Source organism: Stegodyphus dumicola, chromosome 11, assembly GCF_044657685.1.
Source record: "Stegodyphus dumicola isolate Sdum_Otavi_A_Nest chromosome 11, ASM4465768v1".
In the NCBI taxonomy this organism is placed as follows: domain Eukaryota; kingdom Metazoa; phylum Arthropoda; class Arachnida; order Araneae; family Eresidae; genus Stegodyphus; species Stegodyphus dumicola.
Genome location: NC_140778.1, coordinates 69,813,628 through 69,833,107, shown reverse-complemented (window position 1 = coordinate 69,833,107; position 19,480 = coordinate 69,813,628). Strand labels below are relative to the sequence as shown.

The following is a 19,480-nucleotide window of genomic DNA, read 5'->3' as shown; positions in this document are numbered from 1 at the left end:
GCATCATCTGACTCAAGGCAAAGTGTTGCAGATGAACTGCAGATTATGGGTTATGTGCTGGTGTCTCTAGGTTGCAAAAATTCACTAGATCTGACAAGATCATTTTCTTAGTGCAACTTATTCTTCAGTGTTTTAATCTGTTGTTTATACTGCGTAACTAGACATTTTGAAATCATCATTTTAGTGTATTTCTCTTGATAGTGTGTGCAATGTGGCTGATGCTGAACATGTGAATTTTACATATCTGATTATGTTGCAAGTTTTCTAAGTTCAGACCATAATAGTGATTTAGAGGTAATTAAATAAAAGTGAAACATTTTACAAAATAATGATTGAACTTGCAACAAATTAACAGCAGCTAAATCAAAAATGTGAATATTTGTGAATAATAATTTTTTCTAAATATGTCTTTTTTACATACTGCATGTATGTAAAAAATGAATATATGCAAAAAATACTAATATGATTTGATGTTTTTATGCCATTTTTTTATATTCTTATTTCTGTATAAAAAATACTTGGATCAAATCGTTATTGAAAAGATATATTTAAACTATATAGATCTGGACTTTTTAAATAATATGTATTTGTTGTTAGACTTCTGAATTAATATGTATATATTTTAAAAAATCTATTTCAGTGTTGCCAACAGCCTTCGAAGAGTTTTTATTGCTGAAGTTCCTACATTAGCCATTGATTGGGTTCAGCTTGAAGCAAATTCAACTGTTCTTCATGATGAATTTGTTGCCCATAGATTAGGTCTGATTCCTCTTACAAGTGATGAAGTTGTAGATAAAATGCAGTATTCTAGGGTTAGTATCATTATTAATTTAAAATTGTGATACTTTTCTGGCAATAAGGCACCGAACACAAAGGTTGGTGTAAAATATAATACGTGGGGGCAACTTAGCAGTACTTGAAGCTTTGTAAAAAAATAGCTTATAATAACAATGTATCATATAATATATATAGTCGTATATAGGTCAATTTGCTTTTACTCAAAAAAAAAAAAAAAAAAAAAAATCAGCATCATGTACATTAACTCTTTGAGTATTACAGGTTTACCCCTGAAATTTTTTTAAGTTCCTAAAAATCTCTTGAATAAATGGTATTTTCTTGATTATTATTGAGAAAACACTCTGTCATTTTGTGCCACGAATCCTTTTCTTTCAATATACATCCAACTGGAAATTAGATACAGTATAAGCTGACAGAAATTTTCATGTGCAATGAATAAGAAAGCTACACTTTTATACAGAATTTTGTATTTATAATGCTGAGAAGGTTAAACACTGCACAGCTATACAGGATGCAGTATCCTTTTAAACAACTGTGCTCAGTTGCAGCTGCGTAGGTAACATGTATGGTCTGTTCTGTGTCTTTAAAATGTTTGAGATTATTGAATTGGCAACCCCGTGCAAGATACAGTCAGTGATGTGCTCTTTATCATCAAGAAAACTGTCTACTACAGACATCCACTGGCAGATTTGTGAAGTTTACGGAGCTACTGCCGTGACTTCACAAATCTGCCACATGTTGTTATGGATTTAACCACATGTCATGAGATTTAACCACATGTTGGTTAAATCTGGTCGTAACAACATTCATGATGAAGCCTGTTCTGGTCGCCAATCTATGATCACAGATGATATGGTGGTTTTAGTTGAAGCGAAAATTCTTGAGAACAGAAGCTTCACCATAAGCACTCTTTCAAATGAATGTCCTGAAGTGTCTAGGTCAGTACTGAACAATATTGTTTCTGAAAAGTTAAGGTTTAAGAAACTGTGCTCCCATTAGGTCCCTAAATGGAGGACCTCAAAAACAAAAGATTTAAGTGTTCGCTTAATTTTTCAACTCGTTATAACGAAGAAAGTAACACAATGTTGAGTCGGATCATAATGGGAGACGAAATGTGGGTTCCACATGTTATGCCTGAATGGAAGCAATAGAGCATAGAGTGGAGATCTACACACTCTTCTGTAAGGGTCAAAGCCAAACACACTCTATTCTAGTGCAAGATCAATGGCGTCCATGTTTTGGGATAGGCATGGCGTTTTGTTGGTCAACTTCATGCAATGTGGAACCACCATAAATGTGGTAGCCTGTGGGCCAAACCATGCAAAAGCTGGGCAGAGCGATTCCAAACAAAAGATGTGGCATGCTGACAGAGGAAACTTTGCTACTCCATGTCAATGCAAGGCCTCGTACCGCAGCTCAGACCCGAGTATTACTGGACTCTTTTTGGGTGGGAAGTTTTGCACCACCACCTCTACAGCCCAGGCCTTACACTGAGCAATTTTCATCTTTTTTGCTATCGCAAACATCATCTCGGCAACAACCACTACAACGATAACGAAGACATAGGAACGGCCATGTTCTCTTGGTTATTGGAGTAGGCAGCAAATTTCTATGCAGAGGGTATTCAAAATCTAGTTCTAAGGTATGATAAGTGTTTAAACAAACTTTGGCAGCTATGTTGAGAAATAGAGAAACGTGTGTAGAATAGGAAAATAAATTTGGGTTTTGAAAATTTTCTTTCGTTCGTTTTCATATTTTCAAACAGCCTTTACTTAGAAAACACATCGCATATATAGCCCAGTTAGAGGAAATAATAGATGGAATGTTGTTTAACCATAAAATATATAGAAGATGCAAACAACCTAACATTGTCTGAGGTTTCAGATCTTATCATATCAGCTGGCTTGGAATTTTTTTTAGATGTGAAAAAGGTGACCTTTGCAAGCTTAGAGGTTACTAGGAAAAGAGGAACACCTTGTACAAGAGGGATAGACTCGGTGGAGGAAGATCATCTCAGAAGTCTAAACATCAAAATCAATGATTGGCGGACCATAGTGACTAATCGGATTCATTGGAGGAAGCTTGTTGATATGGCCATGGCCTGTGACAGGTTGTGGTGCAACCGAAGAAGAAGAAACCGCGACGGGAAAATATGTGAATAACAGTATAATTATGTGGTTACAGTAAGAACATTACAAATAAGAAGTAGACATGAATAAACTACAAGTAACTATCACAATATTATTTCTTTGAGAAATGTACATTCCAATTAAGAGCACATAATAATATTGGTTAATAATAATATTACAATATCTAATAAGGTATCTTCATTTCTACTTTCCTGTGACTTGAATCTCCTTGTAAGTCTGCTACTCTTTATGTGACCTTTGCAAGGTCAGAGGGTACCACAAATCATGTGTAAATAATTAAAAACTGCGAATTTGCTACTGGCTTTGTGAAATTGTAGACTGAATGTCATTTCATGTTTGTTTTGCTGCATTTTTAGGGTTCTCGTATCAGGCTGGCATAAAGTTCCGCAGCTAGAAGGGCAAGTTTCGGCATAACCTTCACAAGTAGTTTGCAATAGTTTCTTAATCAGAAAACAATAACTACATATACAAATTCATTTTAAAATTAAGAGAGCCCATTCTCGAAAGACCTTGATGAAGAGGAAAAGAGGAAAATTATTCAAATATTTTTTAAACTTTCAGAACCTGGTGTTAACAAGCTAGGGGGAAAGTAATATGGTATTATAAATCCTTTTAAATTTTACGGCAGTAAAAGTAGATGAGATCACAAGTTGTATTTTCTGCCACAACATTTTTTATTTGGACATTTGGAGTAACACTGCTTTTTTTTTTTTTTTATTTTTTTTTTATCAAATAATGTTTTGTAATTTATCTTTTAGAAATAGCATAATAGTATGCTTCCATTTTTTCTAATGCTGTAATTAGCAATGGCAATTTTAGATTCCACTATTTCAGTCTAAAGTGATTATGCATCATTGCTTTGAAGTCATTAGCTAAGGCAGATTATATAGCGTAGACGTAAAAATAATTAAAAAATTTAATAATAATTTACTTTCCTCCTTAAAATATCCTATTCTGTTGTTGCTTTTTCTTACAAAAGAAAATTATTCACAAAAATACATCTATTAAATTTGATTGATTTATTATTTCAAAGCTGCAATATCTGCCTTTGACAAGGTGTTTTTGTGAAACATTTTTATAGATTCTTTTTATTCTATGTATAGTCATGCTGTAATATCTGCTGACATGTACATAGTTGAAGCCCCCCCCCCCCGAAAAAAAAGGATGCATTCTTTTATCATAAATTAATGCTATGTGGACACTTTTTCAATTCTTTGATAAAGAAAAGGCTCAGTTATTCAAGGTTATGCTATTCTTTCACAGGATTATTTGTGCATGAGGCTTGCTTCAAGTATTTCTTTAAAGTGAAAGTAGCAATAATGTCTGGTCTGCTAATGAAATCCATCTAATTGGGAACAATTTTACCTTCTTTGAACTGTTAATAACTGAGAACAGTTATAAAAATTAATTGAATTTTAAAAAAAAAAAAAAAAATTGTTAGGAATTTTCTTCCAATTTTTAACTATCAAACAGTTTTTATATACTTTTAGACTAACATTTTTAATTGTATTTTGTTATGATGTAATGAATATTTTTAGTTTTGTATTTATTTATTCATCATTTGACTTTTTTTTTTCCTATATTGTTTAAAAAACATTTATAGGATTGTACATGCATTGACTTCTGTCCTGATTGTTCAATTGAATTTACTTTGGATGTCAAGTGCACTGAAGAACAGACTCGTCATGTGACTACTGCAGATATGAAGTCAAGTGACATGAGAGTTGTCCCGGTAATATATATATATATATCATTTTTATATTTTTTATCATTTTTACATATTATATATATTATGTAAAAATGATTGTATGGGCAATCAAAAATCTAGCAATAATGAAGCTAAGATTAAAATAATTGAATTAATAAAACTGTAGTTATTAAATGAGGATAATTTATGGAAGTAAATGTGTGTGTGAAAAAACTATTGTAAATATTATCATTATCCTGAAAATTAAATTCAATTAAATGAATTAAAAATGCATAAGGAAATAATTAATTACTGATGATTTAATGATACAATTCTAATGTTAACAGGGGATGTAACCCTTTTTTCATTAGACTTTTCAATAATGAGGGAATACTAATTAACATTTCTGTCTTTATAGTCTGTTTAAAGTAATTTTTAAATTTTTTTATGTATCTATACCTCAAATAGCTCAGGAGAATACCCCTATGTTAATTTAGTCTTTCAAGTTTAAAAGCTGTTTTCATTAAGTAAAAATATTAAAATGAAGTAAATAAAATATGAATAGAAGGTATAAGTTGAAATACAAATGATAATTGGAAAAATCTAAATGTAAATCATGTTAAAAAATGAGGAATAGATAATTTCAAATTGTTGCTTACTATAGTGCTCCTATTTTTTTAAATGTTACTTGAAAGAGAAAGGTCTAATTTGCCTTGTAATGTCAGCCTTATTTCTTAGTGCCTCGTAATGTCAGTAAAGCCTTGTAATGTGCCTTGTAATTGTTTTTTCATTAAATTGTCAATAATTATTTATTCCTTCTTGAATTTTAAATTAATTCAAATGAAAATAATAATATTTAGCCTAAATTAAATTTACAGTAGTTGTTTCACATACTGTTATTTTCACCAATAGTTTACAAATAATAGTAATCTGCAATTTTTTGAATTAAATTAGTATATATACTCCAAGAATTTATGTGTGTATGTATATAAATATCTTTTATATACAATATTGATTTAGATTTAAAAATGTTTTAAAATGAATGATGCACATTTCTTTGTAAAATGTAGTGCTCTGTAATCCCAGTGAATACCGTAATTTCCGGAAGAAATGCCGCCGCGTTTACGTGTTTAAAACTTAAATTTTCAGCAGGTGCGGCGTTTAGGTGTACTAAAAATAAAATACTTCCTATGATGGTCATTATACGTAGTTTGAATAACTTTGTCATTGTACATAGTTTGGATGGCCTTGTCATTGTACATAGACTGGTGCTGTTCCCATACAAAAGACCACTCATTTGCTTTTTACGAACGTTATTTTGTTTACATTCTTTCCCTTGAACGGAAGTACATGCCTTATTCACCCTAAATGGGATCTCAGAACAATAACATTCTCTCCCCTTTCAAATCAGCGTTCTCATCATTATGAATAGTCTCTCTCCTCTGCCATTCGATGAATCTTCCAGGACCTATCCTCTCCCCACCCCTGCCTTTTCTGCAGTTTTTTTCGAAGGCGGACACGACTCCACCTGCCTGGCAATAACGAACTCTGACGTATTTCCTCTTCAGCATGAATCGATTTTTCTTGGCATTCTGCCAGATACATATCCCATCAGTTTGGGTACAAGTATATGTTGGATTGTTTTTAAGTAAGAAGGCAGCGGAAAATTTTTTAAAATGGCACCTAATCGGCAGAGAAGCTATGCTGCTGGTTTTAAGCTTAATGTAATTTCACGTGCTGAACAAATTGGAAATAGAGCAGCTGCTCTAGAGTTTGAAGTTGACGAGTTCAACGTTGTAGAACTGAAAAAGAACTTAAAAATATGCCACAACAGAAACGAGCCAAAAGAAGTGTAAACTTCTGTACAAAACAAAAAAACTGTAAGGTGGCCCAATCTAGAGGACGAACTTGCAAACTGGATAAAGGAGCAACGAGGAAAGGGAATGGCAATTTTGACTGTAAAAATTCACTTACAAGCAAAATTTATAGCAAAACAGATGAACATAAATGATTTCAAAGGAGGGCTTTGCTGGTGTAGCAGATTTATGAAAAGAAAAAATGGTTAATCTTTGGATTATGGTAACTTGGGGAAAATTTGGCGATTAACCCTCCTGCAGCAACCTGCTAGTTTTTGTATGGACGCCATTTTGTTTTCACGAAGTAAAGGCTTTTTTTTTTTCTTATTCAACATTTTTTCCCAACAATCTGCTAGCCAAATTACGCTTATGCTAGAACTTTTATGTAACAAAAGTGCTTAATCATGATGAAGATTAGGTGCGAAATTGGGACAAAATGCAGAATCGCCCACTGCTTGCCGCATTTTTAAGAATTGCACATACACGGTATCATCCATGTACACGTCGACCTAGCAAACGAAACTGGTGCAAAAACTGTATCTGTGCTTACGACGGGGCATGAAAGAACGTCATTTACATTAGCTTGTGCCACAAACAGTGACAAGCTAAAGCCGATGATCATTTTTAAATGAAAAACTATTCCGAAGGAAGATTTTCCTAATGACGTAATTATTTGTGCAAACGAGAATGGCTGGATATGAGAAACAATCATGCATGAGTGGCTACAAAAAAGTTTGGCAGTGTCGTAAGGGATCTTTTTTCCAACCAAAAGGGTTACTGACAATGGATTTGATGTGTGCTCATTTACTTGATCAATGAAAACCAGATATAAAAAATTGTCTACGACCGTAGCAATAATTCCTGGTGGTTTGACACAACTATTAGATTTGTCAGGTAATAAATCCTTCAAAGCTGAAGTCCGAAGGCTTTGGAGTGTTGGATGAGTGAAAGATTGCATACGTATACCAAAAGTGGTAAAATGCGTAAAGCATCTTATGAAGAAGTTGCACAGTGGGTAGGAAGTTCATGGAAATCGGTAAAAAAAACATCGTCAATAATAGCAGGGTTCAAAGAAGCGGAAATTATATCCTTAGATAAAGAGACTGTAAATCAAGAGGATGAATGTGATGATCTGGAAGACTTGGACTTAGATCAGGATTTACTAAATCTTTTTAATTCAGATAGTGAAGAATCAGATTTTGATGGCTTCATATGATGTATAGTTTGCTGTAATTCCTTTTGTAAGTAAAATTTAAAATTTCCTTTTGTCATTCAAATTTAATATTTCGTTGTTGCAACATTTTTTATAATATAGTCTGAATATTACATATATAGACTTCTTTAGTGAGTAAATATAAGTATATTCATGAATGTAAATATATTTTCAGCATTTCTTACCTTTAATATATTTTTGAGTTATGGTTTCATTTCATGCATTTTTCCTAACTGATATGTCATATATCAGGACATAGGTTGAGATTTTGCAACTATACGGCCCACGACGATGTCACGTGCAATTTAATCTCTTGTGGCATTTCTGTGTAATTTTAATTTTCTTGAGTGCGGCCTTTCTTCCGGAAATTACGGTAGTTTTCTGGAAGCACATATCAGTTCAAAATTATAATTAAAACATAAAGAAGCATACACACACACATGATTGAGATTGGTTCAATGAGATGTCTGACGTATAGATAGCCTTTCAAATGTATATAATATTATCAGTTTATTCTAAGTTATTTTCATTTACAATTCCTATTAGTGCCTTAAAATTGCAGGTACTTACATATTAATGCAACCACCTTAGCATGATTTGGCATTTTTCTACAGATGAAAAGCTAAAAGTTACTTATCGGGTGCAAGTTGGTGATTTTTGTGCCTTTTTTAAGAAAGTTTTTGAACTGTGAGTGTTTATTGTAAGTCAGTTAACATTTAAAAGACAAATTTGAATTATTAAATAAGAATTATTTAATACATTAAATCTGGCAAGAAAGGTGATTGAGACATGATAAGAATATGTTTATAATCAAAGAAATTGAAACTTCTTTGCTGAAAATGTAGCTTAATACCAGAACAGTTAAAAGATGCTTTGACTTCATTTGCATTACATCTCCATTTGACCTGTCCCAAATGATGCTACATCATGCATTTCATCTACAGAGATTACACCATTTTCTAACAGCCATATTCAAGTATTGCAGATTTAACATATATGATATGGTTTAATTGAACAGAGAGGTATATCATGAGGACAAATAAATACACTTGTGAAACATTTTGCTCAGAAATTGGTTCTTATATTTGACATAAGAAATTATGAAAATCTTGTAGTTATTCAGCTCCACCAAAAAATATTTGATATAACTGCCAAATTTAAGTGATTTTTTTTTTAATCACAATTTAGCTGTGTCATAGAAAACATTCTTAACCCAGGTCTGAAAGCATGCTGTCATTCAAATGCTCCCCCACCCAAAAGCTAAATTGAAAAACTGCTAGGTGGGTAAAAAGTAGCTTTTTTGAATTTCTGTTTCTGGTGATGAATGGACTGAACTTTCGGCAGTTTTCCTTTTTTGAGATAAATATGATCCAGTTTTTCTTAGGATGCCATTCATGAAGTCGGGATTTTCTTTAAAAGAGTTATGAATGTGTTTTTTCCCATAATTATTTTATCACCATTGCTTTTCCACAGCATAGCTGTTTTCCCATACATCTTATGTCTTTGTGAACTGAAAAAATTTTGTGTGTATTAAATTGTCCACATTGCTAATGTATTGTTTTCTAATCTTTTCCTTCCATTTTCAGTTTCTTTTGTGAAATTGTTCTTTTGTGTACGTATGAATAGAAAATAGTAGACTATAGTGTTAATTCTGTGTCTAGTATGTGTATGTCCTCATTAGTAATCATGAGTGAATCAGAGGATATGGATTCAGCTTCTTTATAAAAGAATTCCACTTGACAAGGCAAAAAATAAATGATAATTGTATAATAATAAAATATTTAAATTGATATATATTTGTCCATGTAAATATGTAAATGGATATTTAATGTTAAAAATTCTTCATAGGTTACTTCAAGACACAGAGAGGAGGACACAAGTGAATATTGTGAAAATGATGGTAATGTATTTGTTAGTTAATATTGGAACTGTTTGAAGATGTATCACAACATTCTTTTGCATAAAGTTTAGCATAAATTATCCTTCTCTTTTGAGTCTGATTAAGTTTTTTTTTTTTTTTTTTTTTTTTTTTTTTGTAAGTTGAAAATAATTTGTTATGGTTAGTATACTATTACTATACTTCAACAAGAGTTCTGTACATTTTTAATTGTGAGTTCCATTAACTAAGTTAATGATTGAGTTTAAATTTTCCAATGTATTCATACTATTCAGTATATGTATTCATACTATTCAGTATTCTTACCAAAGAACCCAGTTCCCCCCCTCATATTAAGTATCTGTGCTAGTAGCAACTCCAAACATTTATGAAATGCACAATTCGTTAATTATTCAGAAGTTTCTGTACTGATTGCCTTAATGTCCTAAATTTGCTCAGATTTTGATTTCACGAAACCAGTGATTTCTTGTTGTATAAAAGAAGCTATATTTTTTTAGAGAAATAACAAGATTTGTCACAAGGAAGAAGACAGATAAGGCTTTTTAAAAAATTGCTTTAAGCACTGAAATTTATTAAAAGCTAAGGAAAGGAAAGATTTCAACAGAGGTTATAATCTTATTTATTGTCTTTCCAACCATAAAAGCACATCCAAACCAGTTTAAAAAAATTTTGAATTTTAATATATTGTAGGTAATTATTAACGGGGGTGATACTGAGCAGTCTTCCTGTAGTTAACCCTTCTATTAGTTACAGTAATCATTACTGAAAACAACCAAGGTCTGATATAGAAAGTATAAATTTCTGATGAGAATTAGAATTATTAATTTGCAGTATACTAAATCTTATGAAAAGGAATATCATTTATGAAATTTCACATGAACTCTGTAATGTAATTGCGATAAATGTTCAACAGGATTAAAGCAAATTTTCTTCAAGTTATCCATTTGAAATTGCAAAATAGGTTATTGCATGCCAAGAGTGGCCAAATTGCATGTCAGTAAAAACCACATATTGGAATTCAGGAAAGTTCGAGAGTTGCAACTAGATTTTCCAAAAGCCATAATTCCATATTTACAGCATTTTGAAAGTTGTGAAACAAGTTTCAAATGGAAAGATAAGACTAACTGTGTAATAATTGATAACTTTGTAAAAAGAAATGAAAATTATTTTTATTTGGTCAAGAAAGTGTGTTAATTTACCATATTCCATATGTATGTGTTATTTGTATAAGAGCCGTACACGATTCAGAAGTTGCAGTATGGCAGCCTTTGCTATATGCAATAGAAAAAATTGTTCTGTTTTTCAGATTGTTTTTACAATGATATGGGTTCAATTTTATAATTCTTTTCAAATAATTTTTTTTTCTATTCTTTCTAAATCATTATGTTATTTTGCTATTTTTAATTATTGATTATACCAAACCTGCTTAGATCAGCAAAATGTCTCATTTGATTTTATGTGGCAATCTGCTGTCATTGTCGACATGAATTTGCTTCACAGTTTTTCAAGACAATGCTGGCAGAAAATAATTTTTAGAAGTGATTGTTGCTTTTGGCCACCATTGACCAGTTTGTCTATTAGCATAGTTCATTGCTTAAAGAATAAGGTCAAGTTCCTGATATGGTACTTGAAAGATATTCAAGTCTTGAACAATCTTGGTTTGTATTTGCCACACCTCAAAATCTGTCAATTTATGTTGCTTTTGCCTTCACATGAATAATGCCTTAATTGAGCATAATTCAATCAACTAATGAATGCTAATTAGTCCCAGACTTGCACAGTCAATCAAGCCTTAACTATGAATCTGTGTCACAAGTTTTTGTATATCAGTAAACTTGTGCCAAACACCATGCTGTCTAGGATGGCAAGTTACTGTAGCTTTTAATGTATGAAACTGTAATGCTTGGTGAAAATACTATTAAGAAGTCTGCAACAAAAATTAGTTTTTGATGTAATAAAATTATAACTCTAGATATAATTATTGAAAAGTGCATACTAAATATAAGCAATTTATTCAAATATTGCATATTTAAACTATACAGTAGTAGGTGGATGCCTGTGTAAATTTGAAACTTAAAACACTGTTCTGATTATAAAGAACTTAAGTTGCATTTCTTTTCTTATGATTAAGTTTATGGTGTCATGATTTGAGATACTGAAGACTTCCATTATAGTATAATTAGAAATTACAAGATGATCACAAAATACCCTAATTGCTTTTTTAATTTCAGAATAATATGATTCTTGTAAAACTGGTAGACAAAGATTTAAAAAAAATAGATGTCATATTCTAATTCAGCAGTGTAAGTCCCAAAATAACTCCCCCCCCCCAAGAAAAATGACACAGAGTAAAAGAATAGTGCTTTTAAATACATTTTTTAAAATCTCTATTGTTGATTCAACATGTTTTTGGTGTTTTTATTTTATATATTGTTATTTGAGTTTTTAATAGTTTTATGTATTAAAACTGTTAATATGAATATAATTTATCTATTATTTACAGATATACTCATTGTAAAATTGCGGAAAGGACAAGAGTTAAAAGTTCGTGCTTATGCTAAAAAAGGCTTTGCAAAAGAACATGCCAAGTGGAATCCAACCTGTGGTGTTGCATTTGAGTATGATCCTGACAATGCTTTTCGGCATACCACATATCCAAGACCAGAAGAATGGTTTGTATTTTTCCTTCTTCTTTTTCCATGTGTTCTTGATTCATGCACTTATTATTTTGTTAAATAGTAATATTCAATTTCTTTTCATAATATCCATTAATAGTTACTTTTTTTCTTTGTGTTCTACTAGATAAAAGTATATGCTTTTTAATAATTCAGAGTTTCCCAGGAAAATTTCCCTCCAGGGAAGATTTTTTAGTTTTGGGAGGATGCAGTCAGTCTGACACCACCCATTTCCTTCTGTGCTTGCTTTTGAAGATGATCTAAATAAATATACATATTTTTTGTAGGTTTGGAAATTGGGAAAGGGGGGAATAGTCTTCTAGCAATGATGAAAGTGGTGCATCGGGCAAAAAAAGGGTTGAGTATCCTTGTATTAATTGCTTTATGTAACTCAGAGCTGTGAAAAGATAAAACTTTTTAAAATAAGAATCGCACAAGAGCTTTATGTGCATTTTAAAATTAGTTATGTATTGTATTTGACTTTCATTATTGTTCATGGTTTCCTCCCTCCATATTTATATAGTTTAATATATTTATACTGCTCGACATTGAAAATGCAACATCCAAAAAGAGTGGTCAGAAAGTGATGAAATTTGGAAAAAATACAGACAGCACACAGCAATAAGTGATCTTTACTTCAAAATGATAGAATACAGAGCGAAAATGGCGTCGGCTTAGTAGGATGTACGACCACCACGGACAACGATGCATGAAGAAACATGTCTAGGCATAGAGTCAATAAGAGTGTGGATGGTGTCCTGAGGGATGGCTCTCCATTCCCTTTCAACCATTTGCCACAGTTCATCTTCTGAACAAGGCAGGGGCAGAGTCTGCAAACGGCATCCAATCACATCCCACACATGTTCGATTGGTGACAGGTCAGGAGAGTACGGTGGCCAGGGAAGCATCTGTATACCTTGCAGAGCATGTTGGCAGATGTGAGCACTGTGTGGTCGGGTGTTATCCTGCTGAAAATTGCATTAGGCAGCTTCTGATGGTAGGGGATTGCCACTGGCCGCAGTACATTATCCAAGTATCGTTGGGCTGTCGTAGTGCCCTGAATATGAACTAGAGGTGATCTGGAATTGTAGGCAATAGCGCCCCAAACCATTATGCCACGTTGTCGTGCGGTGGGGCGTTCCACTGTTACTGCTGGATTAGATCTGCCTCCACGTCGACGCCACACATGTATGCGGCGACTGTCACTGGATAAAGAGAAGCGTGACTCATCTGAGAACATGACGTTTCACCATTCTGTCATCCACATCGCTTCAGTCCGGCACCATTCTAAATGTTGGCATCTGTGCTGTGGGGTCAATGGCAGTCTTAACGGATGGCGTGAGTGCAGGCCACGTTCAGCCAATCGACGGGAAATGGTTCTGGTCAACACGGTAACATCCAGGGTATCTTGCACATGCTGCAGAATCTTGGTACAAGTGACTTGCGGGACCGCCACAGCTTGTCGGCGGATGCGTCGATCCATGCGTGCTGACGTCACTCTGGCTGCACCTGCACCCCTCCTTCTTCCCACATTTCCTTGTTCGAACCATGTTCGCTATAGCCGATGCACCGTGCTCGCATCGATATGGGTATCAGCTGCGATTTGACATAGGGACCAACCTGCCCTTCACAGTCCAATCACCATACTCCTCATAAAATCGTCTATCTTCTGGAAGTGCCTTCGTTGACGGCAGCTTGGCATTCTCTCCTATTACACGTATCTTCCGGGACAATCACCAACTTTCTTCGATAATTCGTCTGGCAGAAATAATGACACGAATATTGCCCATTCTGCACATTCTTTCCCTTATATCTTGTGCCTTCTTCATGTGCGTCGGAGAGCTGCGTATTTCACATCATTCGCATGTACTCTTAAAATTTGCATAAATTTCTGAGCACTCCTTCTTGGTGTTGCATTTTCGATGTCGAGCAGTGTATATAGTTATTTTTTTTATTTTATTTTTACATTTAAAATGTAACTATTTTTCAGTTAAATTTTAAAATGTAGAAATTTGGAACAGACTTTGTCCCTGAAGAACTGTTGTTTTCGTTTTGCGATTTTGTGTTGAATCACTATAAATGTGCGTTTCACTTTCCAAACTGTTGACACCAAATGTTAGAGTCCTGCATTATATTTAAAGAAATTAAATAATGGAAAATCTGCATAAATGTATGTATATTTCTCTCATTGTGATAAAACAATGGTATACCATCTAATTTTGAATGACATAATCCTCCTACGAATATAGGCATGTGGAAGACCGAATTTGAAATTTAGAGTTTGTTTTATTATCGGTTTCATATTTTGTAAAACTTTAAAGAATTTTTTAGTAACAAACTCAACGATTTAAAAGCGAGCAATGGCAACACTATAGGGGGGGAACCTTTTTATCTCCAGCAGGCGCGAAACTGGGTATCGGAAATACTAAAGATATGCTCATTTTAAAATTATTGTACAACATTGCTACTGAACTGAATTTTATGATTTAAGTGCGAAGAACATGATATTTAATAAATAAAGGTAACACTCAAAACGTTAAGAAAACACCCCTTTGGGCATAATTTAAAATCTGAAACTTTTCATAATAACCATTAATACCAGATTAATAATAACCATAACCAAATTTTTTTCCTACTTTTTTTAATGTGGTATTTTGTAAAACTTTCATGAATTGTTGATTAATGAACTCGGAGATTTTCAAAGCGAGCAGTGGCAACACTGCATGGAATAAAACGCTTTTATCTCCAATATGCGAGACTATGTATCGGAAATTCTAAACATATGATGTTTTTAATTTTGATATTTTTTTATCATGTAAATATACTGTATATTTCCGCAGATGAGATTCTTGGTTATGTGACTGCAAAACTTATCCCACACCAACAAACTGTGTTGATTTTATAGAATACCTGGTCATCTCTACCACACATTTTCCATCCATAGTTTTACTATTGCCCAAAGAAATTGTGTGATAAGGAGTTAGAGCATTAACCTTTTCAAAAAGGCTAAATGTCACTTGAAAATGGTTATTCGGGATGTTCATTAAACAACACAACCCAGAAAAATGCTGCAAAATTATGTGAAATCATATTAAAAATATCATAAGCAAAAGATTCATTATGTGAAGTTATCAGAAGCATATTTTAATAAATTGTGTACTTTTTTAAAGTAGCTACTGTTTTGGGTTGCCGAAATTGGCAAACTCAGTTATCAGGTAAGCTAAGTGTAGATTTCAAGTATTAGTAAAGCTTATGCATTGCTTGCTTTAACTCCTTCGAGCCGGGTAGCGGAAACGTGCGCTTATTGCGGAGGCCGGCAGTGTCTTACGCAAGCGTCTGTCTAGGGCCGGGGTCTTTTTTGCTACTAAGCCTAAATCCATGAAATTTCCGAAGTATCAACGCATTGTTTAATAATGCTCTATAAAGTATTTAAACGGCTTATGCTTTATAGATATTTTTATACTATATACTTTAATTACCTTATTTCTTGTTTAAATGCATATTTTACACATTTTATTTTCATTACTCACCATTTTAGACTTATGCGTATGAAAAATTAAATATGTTACGTAAAATTCTGTTTTCGTATGAAAAATTTGAAAACAGGGATCTACACACAGTCCTACGTTACATTCCTTGAACTCGTAATAACTCATTTGCAGTTTTTGAGGATTTTTCCGGGAATGTGAATAAACGAAGCATTGTCGTCTCATTTTCTTATCAGTCTCTTCTGAACAAAGTTTTGGAAAATGTCTTTCAGAATCAATATCAGAATATCTGAATTTCAGAATCAGTATCTGAAATATTTTGCATCATTTCTGCTATTTCATGCTCTGTTAAACATTTTCGACGCTTCGACATTGCAATGGTAAAAACAGAAAGAATTCACGTCTAACAAGATCTAATTATTTTTTAAAAACTGAACTGCAAACCGAAATACCCAACGCTTTAGCGCAAATAAAACTTCTCTACTTAAATAAACAGCTACCACGTGCGAATAAAGTGCGATTTAAAGAGACGTCATAAATCACGCCATTCGGAAACATTTATTTCCCCTTTTGTTTATATGATCAAAAACACGTGTATGTGAGTCATGCTTCTCTCATTTCGAGTAGAAGGTCTAATGTACATGTATCTGAAACCATATGGACATACAGTGCCATCTTGTGGCAGAAATTTTAGTTTTTACAACGTTCCAGGATACTGGCACAAATACGTGACAGTCGGTAGTGAATGGGAAAATGCTCTGGCACGCCTGCGTGTCGGCCGGGAGGTGAGTGTGTTCGTTGCTGACACGTAGACGTGACAGTTGGTGCGAAGGGGTTAATAAGGAAGTGCTATAAATTTTGGTGGATGCTCTGATAATGAAAAAGCATCGATCATGAATGTAATTGTTATGCATCAGCTTTTGGTACCATGCAACATAATTGCACTTTATTCTTCTTACTTCACAAAATTTAGCATCTTAGCATTTCTTCTTTATTAAAATGAGATGGGAAAATTAAATTAGCTTCTAGTGCTCAAGAAGAACTCTAGGTCAGACTAAGTATTGTAATAAAACGCAACTTAATGTATACTTTCATGTTTCTGAAGGAGATGGGTGAAATAAGTGCAGTAATACAGTGGAACCTTGAGATACGAGCACCTCTATCTATGAGAAATTCGAGATACAAGGAAAGTATGAGCGAAAAATTTGTCTCTAAATATGAGCATTGACTCGAGTTGTGAGCACTGAGCCAGACTGTTGGTATTTGTGGCACCATTTCCCATTCCGGCTCGACTCGGAGAATCCCCTTGTCAGGTGTTTGTGTGCTTGTGAGTCAATTATGTATTACATTTAACATGGAAATAACTATTTCACGATGCCTCCTAAGAAGATTGTTGCCTCAGATAGTACTGCAAAGAAAAATAAGGAAGCCCTGACCATTGAAATTAAGAAAGAAATCATAGGTAAACAAGTGTGGTGTAAGAATGACTGAATTGGTGAAGCCTTACGGCCTTGGAATCTTTTGACATTGACAATTTGCACTATTCTGAAGAAGCAGGAAGAAATTAAGAAACTTGGTGTAGCCAAAAGAGTTGCCGTAACTTCCAAGCACCGCTCAAAAGTTCCAGAAGATGTTGAAAAGGTGGCCTTATGGCCTTGGAATCTTTCGACATTGACAACTTGCACTATTCTGAAGAAGCAATAAGAAATTGATATAGCCAAAGGAATTACTAGTACTTCCAAGCACCATCCAAAACTTCTACAAGATATTGAGAAGCTGTTGTTGATGTGAATTAATGAGAAGCAGTTTAAATAATGAGTCAGTGTCAGAAGCTATCATAAAGGTAAACTATGGTTATATTATTTATCCTTGTTATTTATTAGAAAAATTTATTTTTATGTTGATATTTTTTTAGGTGCAGAACAGATTAACTGGATTTCCATTATTTTCAATGGGGAAGTTTGTTTCTAAATACGAGAAATTTGCTATACGAGCTCAGTTGGAACGAATTAAACTCGTATCTCGAGGTTCCACTGTATAAGTTAATAAAAAAATGCTTCTAAAGAAATTCTATTAACATTTGGGTGGAACTTAAATCTTAAAAAACTTGTAAAATAATTTTGCTTGTTTAATTTTTCAGGCCGAAAAGTGAATATTCGACAATTGATGAAGATAAAGGTAAGCTATATAAATTCATAACATTTATTTAATTGCTGTTTTCTGTATTTCTAAAACTATGTATGTTTTATTGGAATATTTTTAATTTGATTGACATTTAAAATATTCAGCGTCAAATCTCTCTTTCCCTCTCTTCTCTTTAGATTTATAACTATTTTTAAAATAATTTAAAAACTATTTAAAGGGTGTGAATAAAATTTTCTGTAATTACAGAATATCAAAAACATTTATGGGAAAGTTTGTGTTCATTAAATACTGCATGGAAAAACTATAAATAACTGATATGAAAGAAAAAGCATACCTATCAAGTGATCAGTATGAGCACTTTTTGCTTCATGATATATACAGCTAAGCAGTTTACTAAATTTGGGCACATGTTGATTGATATATCTGATGTGGCAGTGCACACAGGTGCAGCAGTTATACACTTTACTCTTGAAATAATTAACTCAAAAGGAGTAATCACATGTAGTGATTACTTCCTTTTGATGTTTTCCTTCTGAGCTTGAGGCAGATAATCGCTTAAAAGAATAAGGTGGGTACAAATCACTAACAAAAAACCTTAACTGGGGAGTTACACCTTTACACTTTTTAAAAAAATGCAATTTAATTTTTTGCATAGTTAAGCACTGTGAACATTTCTGAATCTTTTAAAACAAACCGTGTTATGATATTCAAATTAGAACCTTTGAAATTATGAGATAAAGGAAATAAATAGTTGCAAAATAAACATTGTCAGATCAGCCATTTAAATCATCACCCAATGTTTGTTTACATTTGTATCCGCAGCTGCTTGTAAATATTCATTTGCAAATTGCTTTAATTTTTATTTATAATTCCATGTGTATTATTTTACCAATTATTCTATGGATAGGATTCATACAACTCAACTTTTAAACTGTGTATTTGATATTTGAGTATTTTATTTACAACTGACATGCTAAAAAAGTGTTTGTGTTTTGACTTGCTTATTGCTCTTATTCTTTATTTTGCTTGTATAAATTTAATGCAGTTTGTGATATGATAATTTGTAAAAATAATTACTGAACAAAGCAAACAGAAATCTGGAAATAGATCTAAAAATTATAGATTCCAGGGTAACCAGTTTGTTGAGAACAAACAGCTCAATACTTCCTCCAAGACAGCTCAATACTTCTAGTAAAGTATTGGATCATTTTCTGGATATACAGAATATAAATTTTACAGGTTTTTTATTTACAGATAAAAGTATTGTTTTTAAAATAATAGAAGATTATGTTATATGCAAAATTTGTGGTGGAAGGGTAATCGTATTATCGAATATTGTAGGTGAACTTTCTGTAAAAATTGGTATTTCTTGTCATTGTTGTGTTAAACTATGAGCGTTTCAAAACTCAGTAGTGATAGGTAAATGAAAAAAAAAATAGCAGAAACAAATTAGGTTTATGTGTGTTATGCTTGCTGTAGGTCAAGGACTATCGAGTGTAAAACATTTGCGGAATAACGGATTTGCCTCCACCTATTACACTGAAAGTTAAGAACTCTTTGAATAAACTAAT

At 32.9% G+C, this 19,480-nt stretch overlaps 1 protein-coding gene across 1 annotated transcript in view; it reads left to right on the top strand.

Moving 5' to 3' along the window:
* The window catches only part of Polr2C (RNA polymerase III subunit RpII33), a 33,330-nt gene that overhangs the window by 9,359 nt on the left and 4,491 nt on the right, over nt 1-19,480 (top strand). The window contains exons 2-6 of the mRNA XM_035366898.2: nt 641-812; nt 4,552-4,680; nt 9,553-9,604; nt 12,105-12,273; nt 17,905-17,942. Coding sequence (XP_035222789.1) covers nt 641-812; nt 4,552-4,680; nt 9,553-9,604; nt 12,105-12,273; nt 17,905-17,942 — 560 coding nt within the window. The remainder of the gene's footprint in view (nt 1-640; nt 813-4,551; nt 4,681-9,552; nt 9,605-12,104; nt 12,274-17,904; nt 17,943-19,480) is intronic.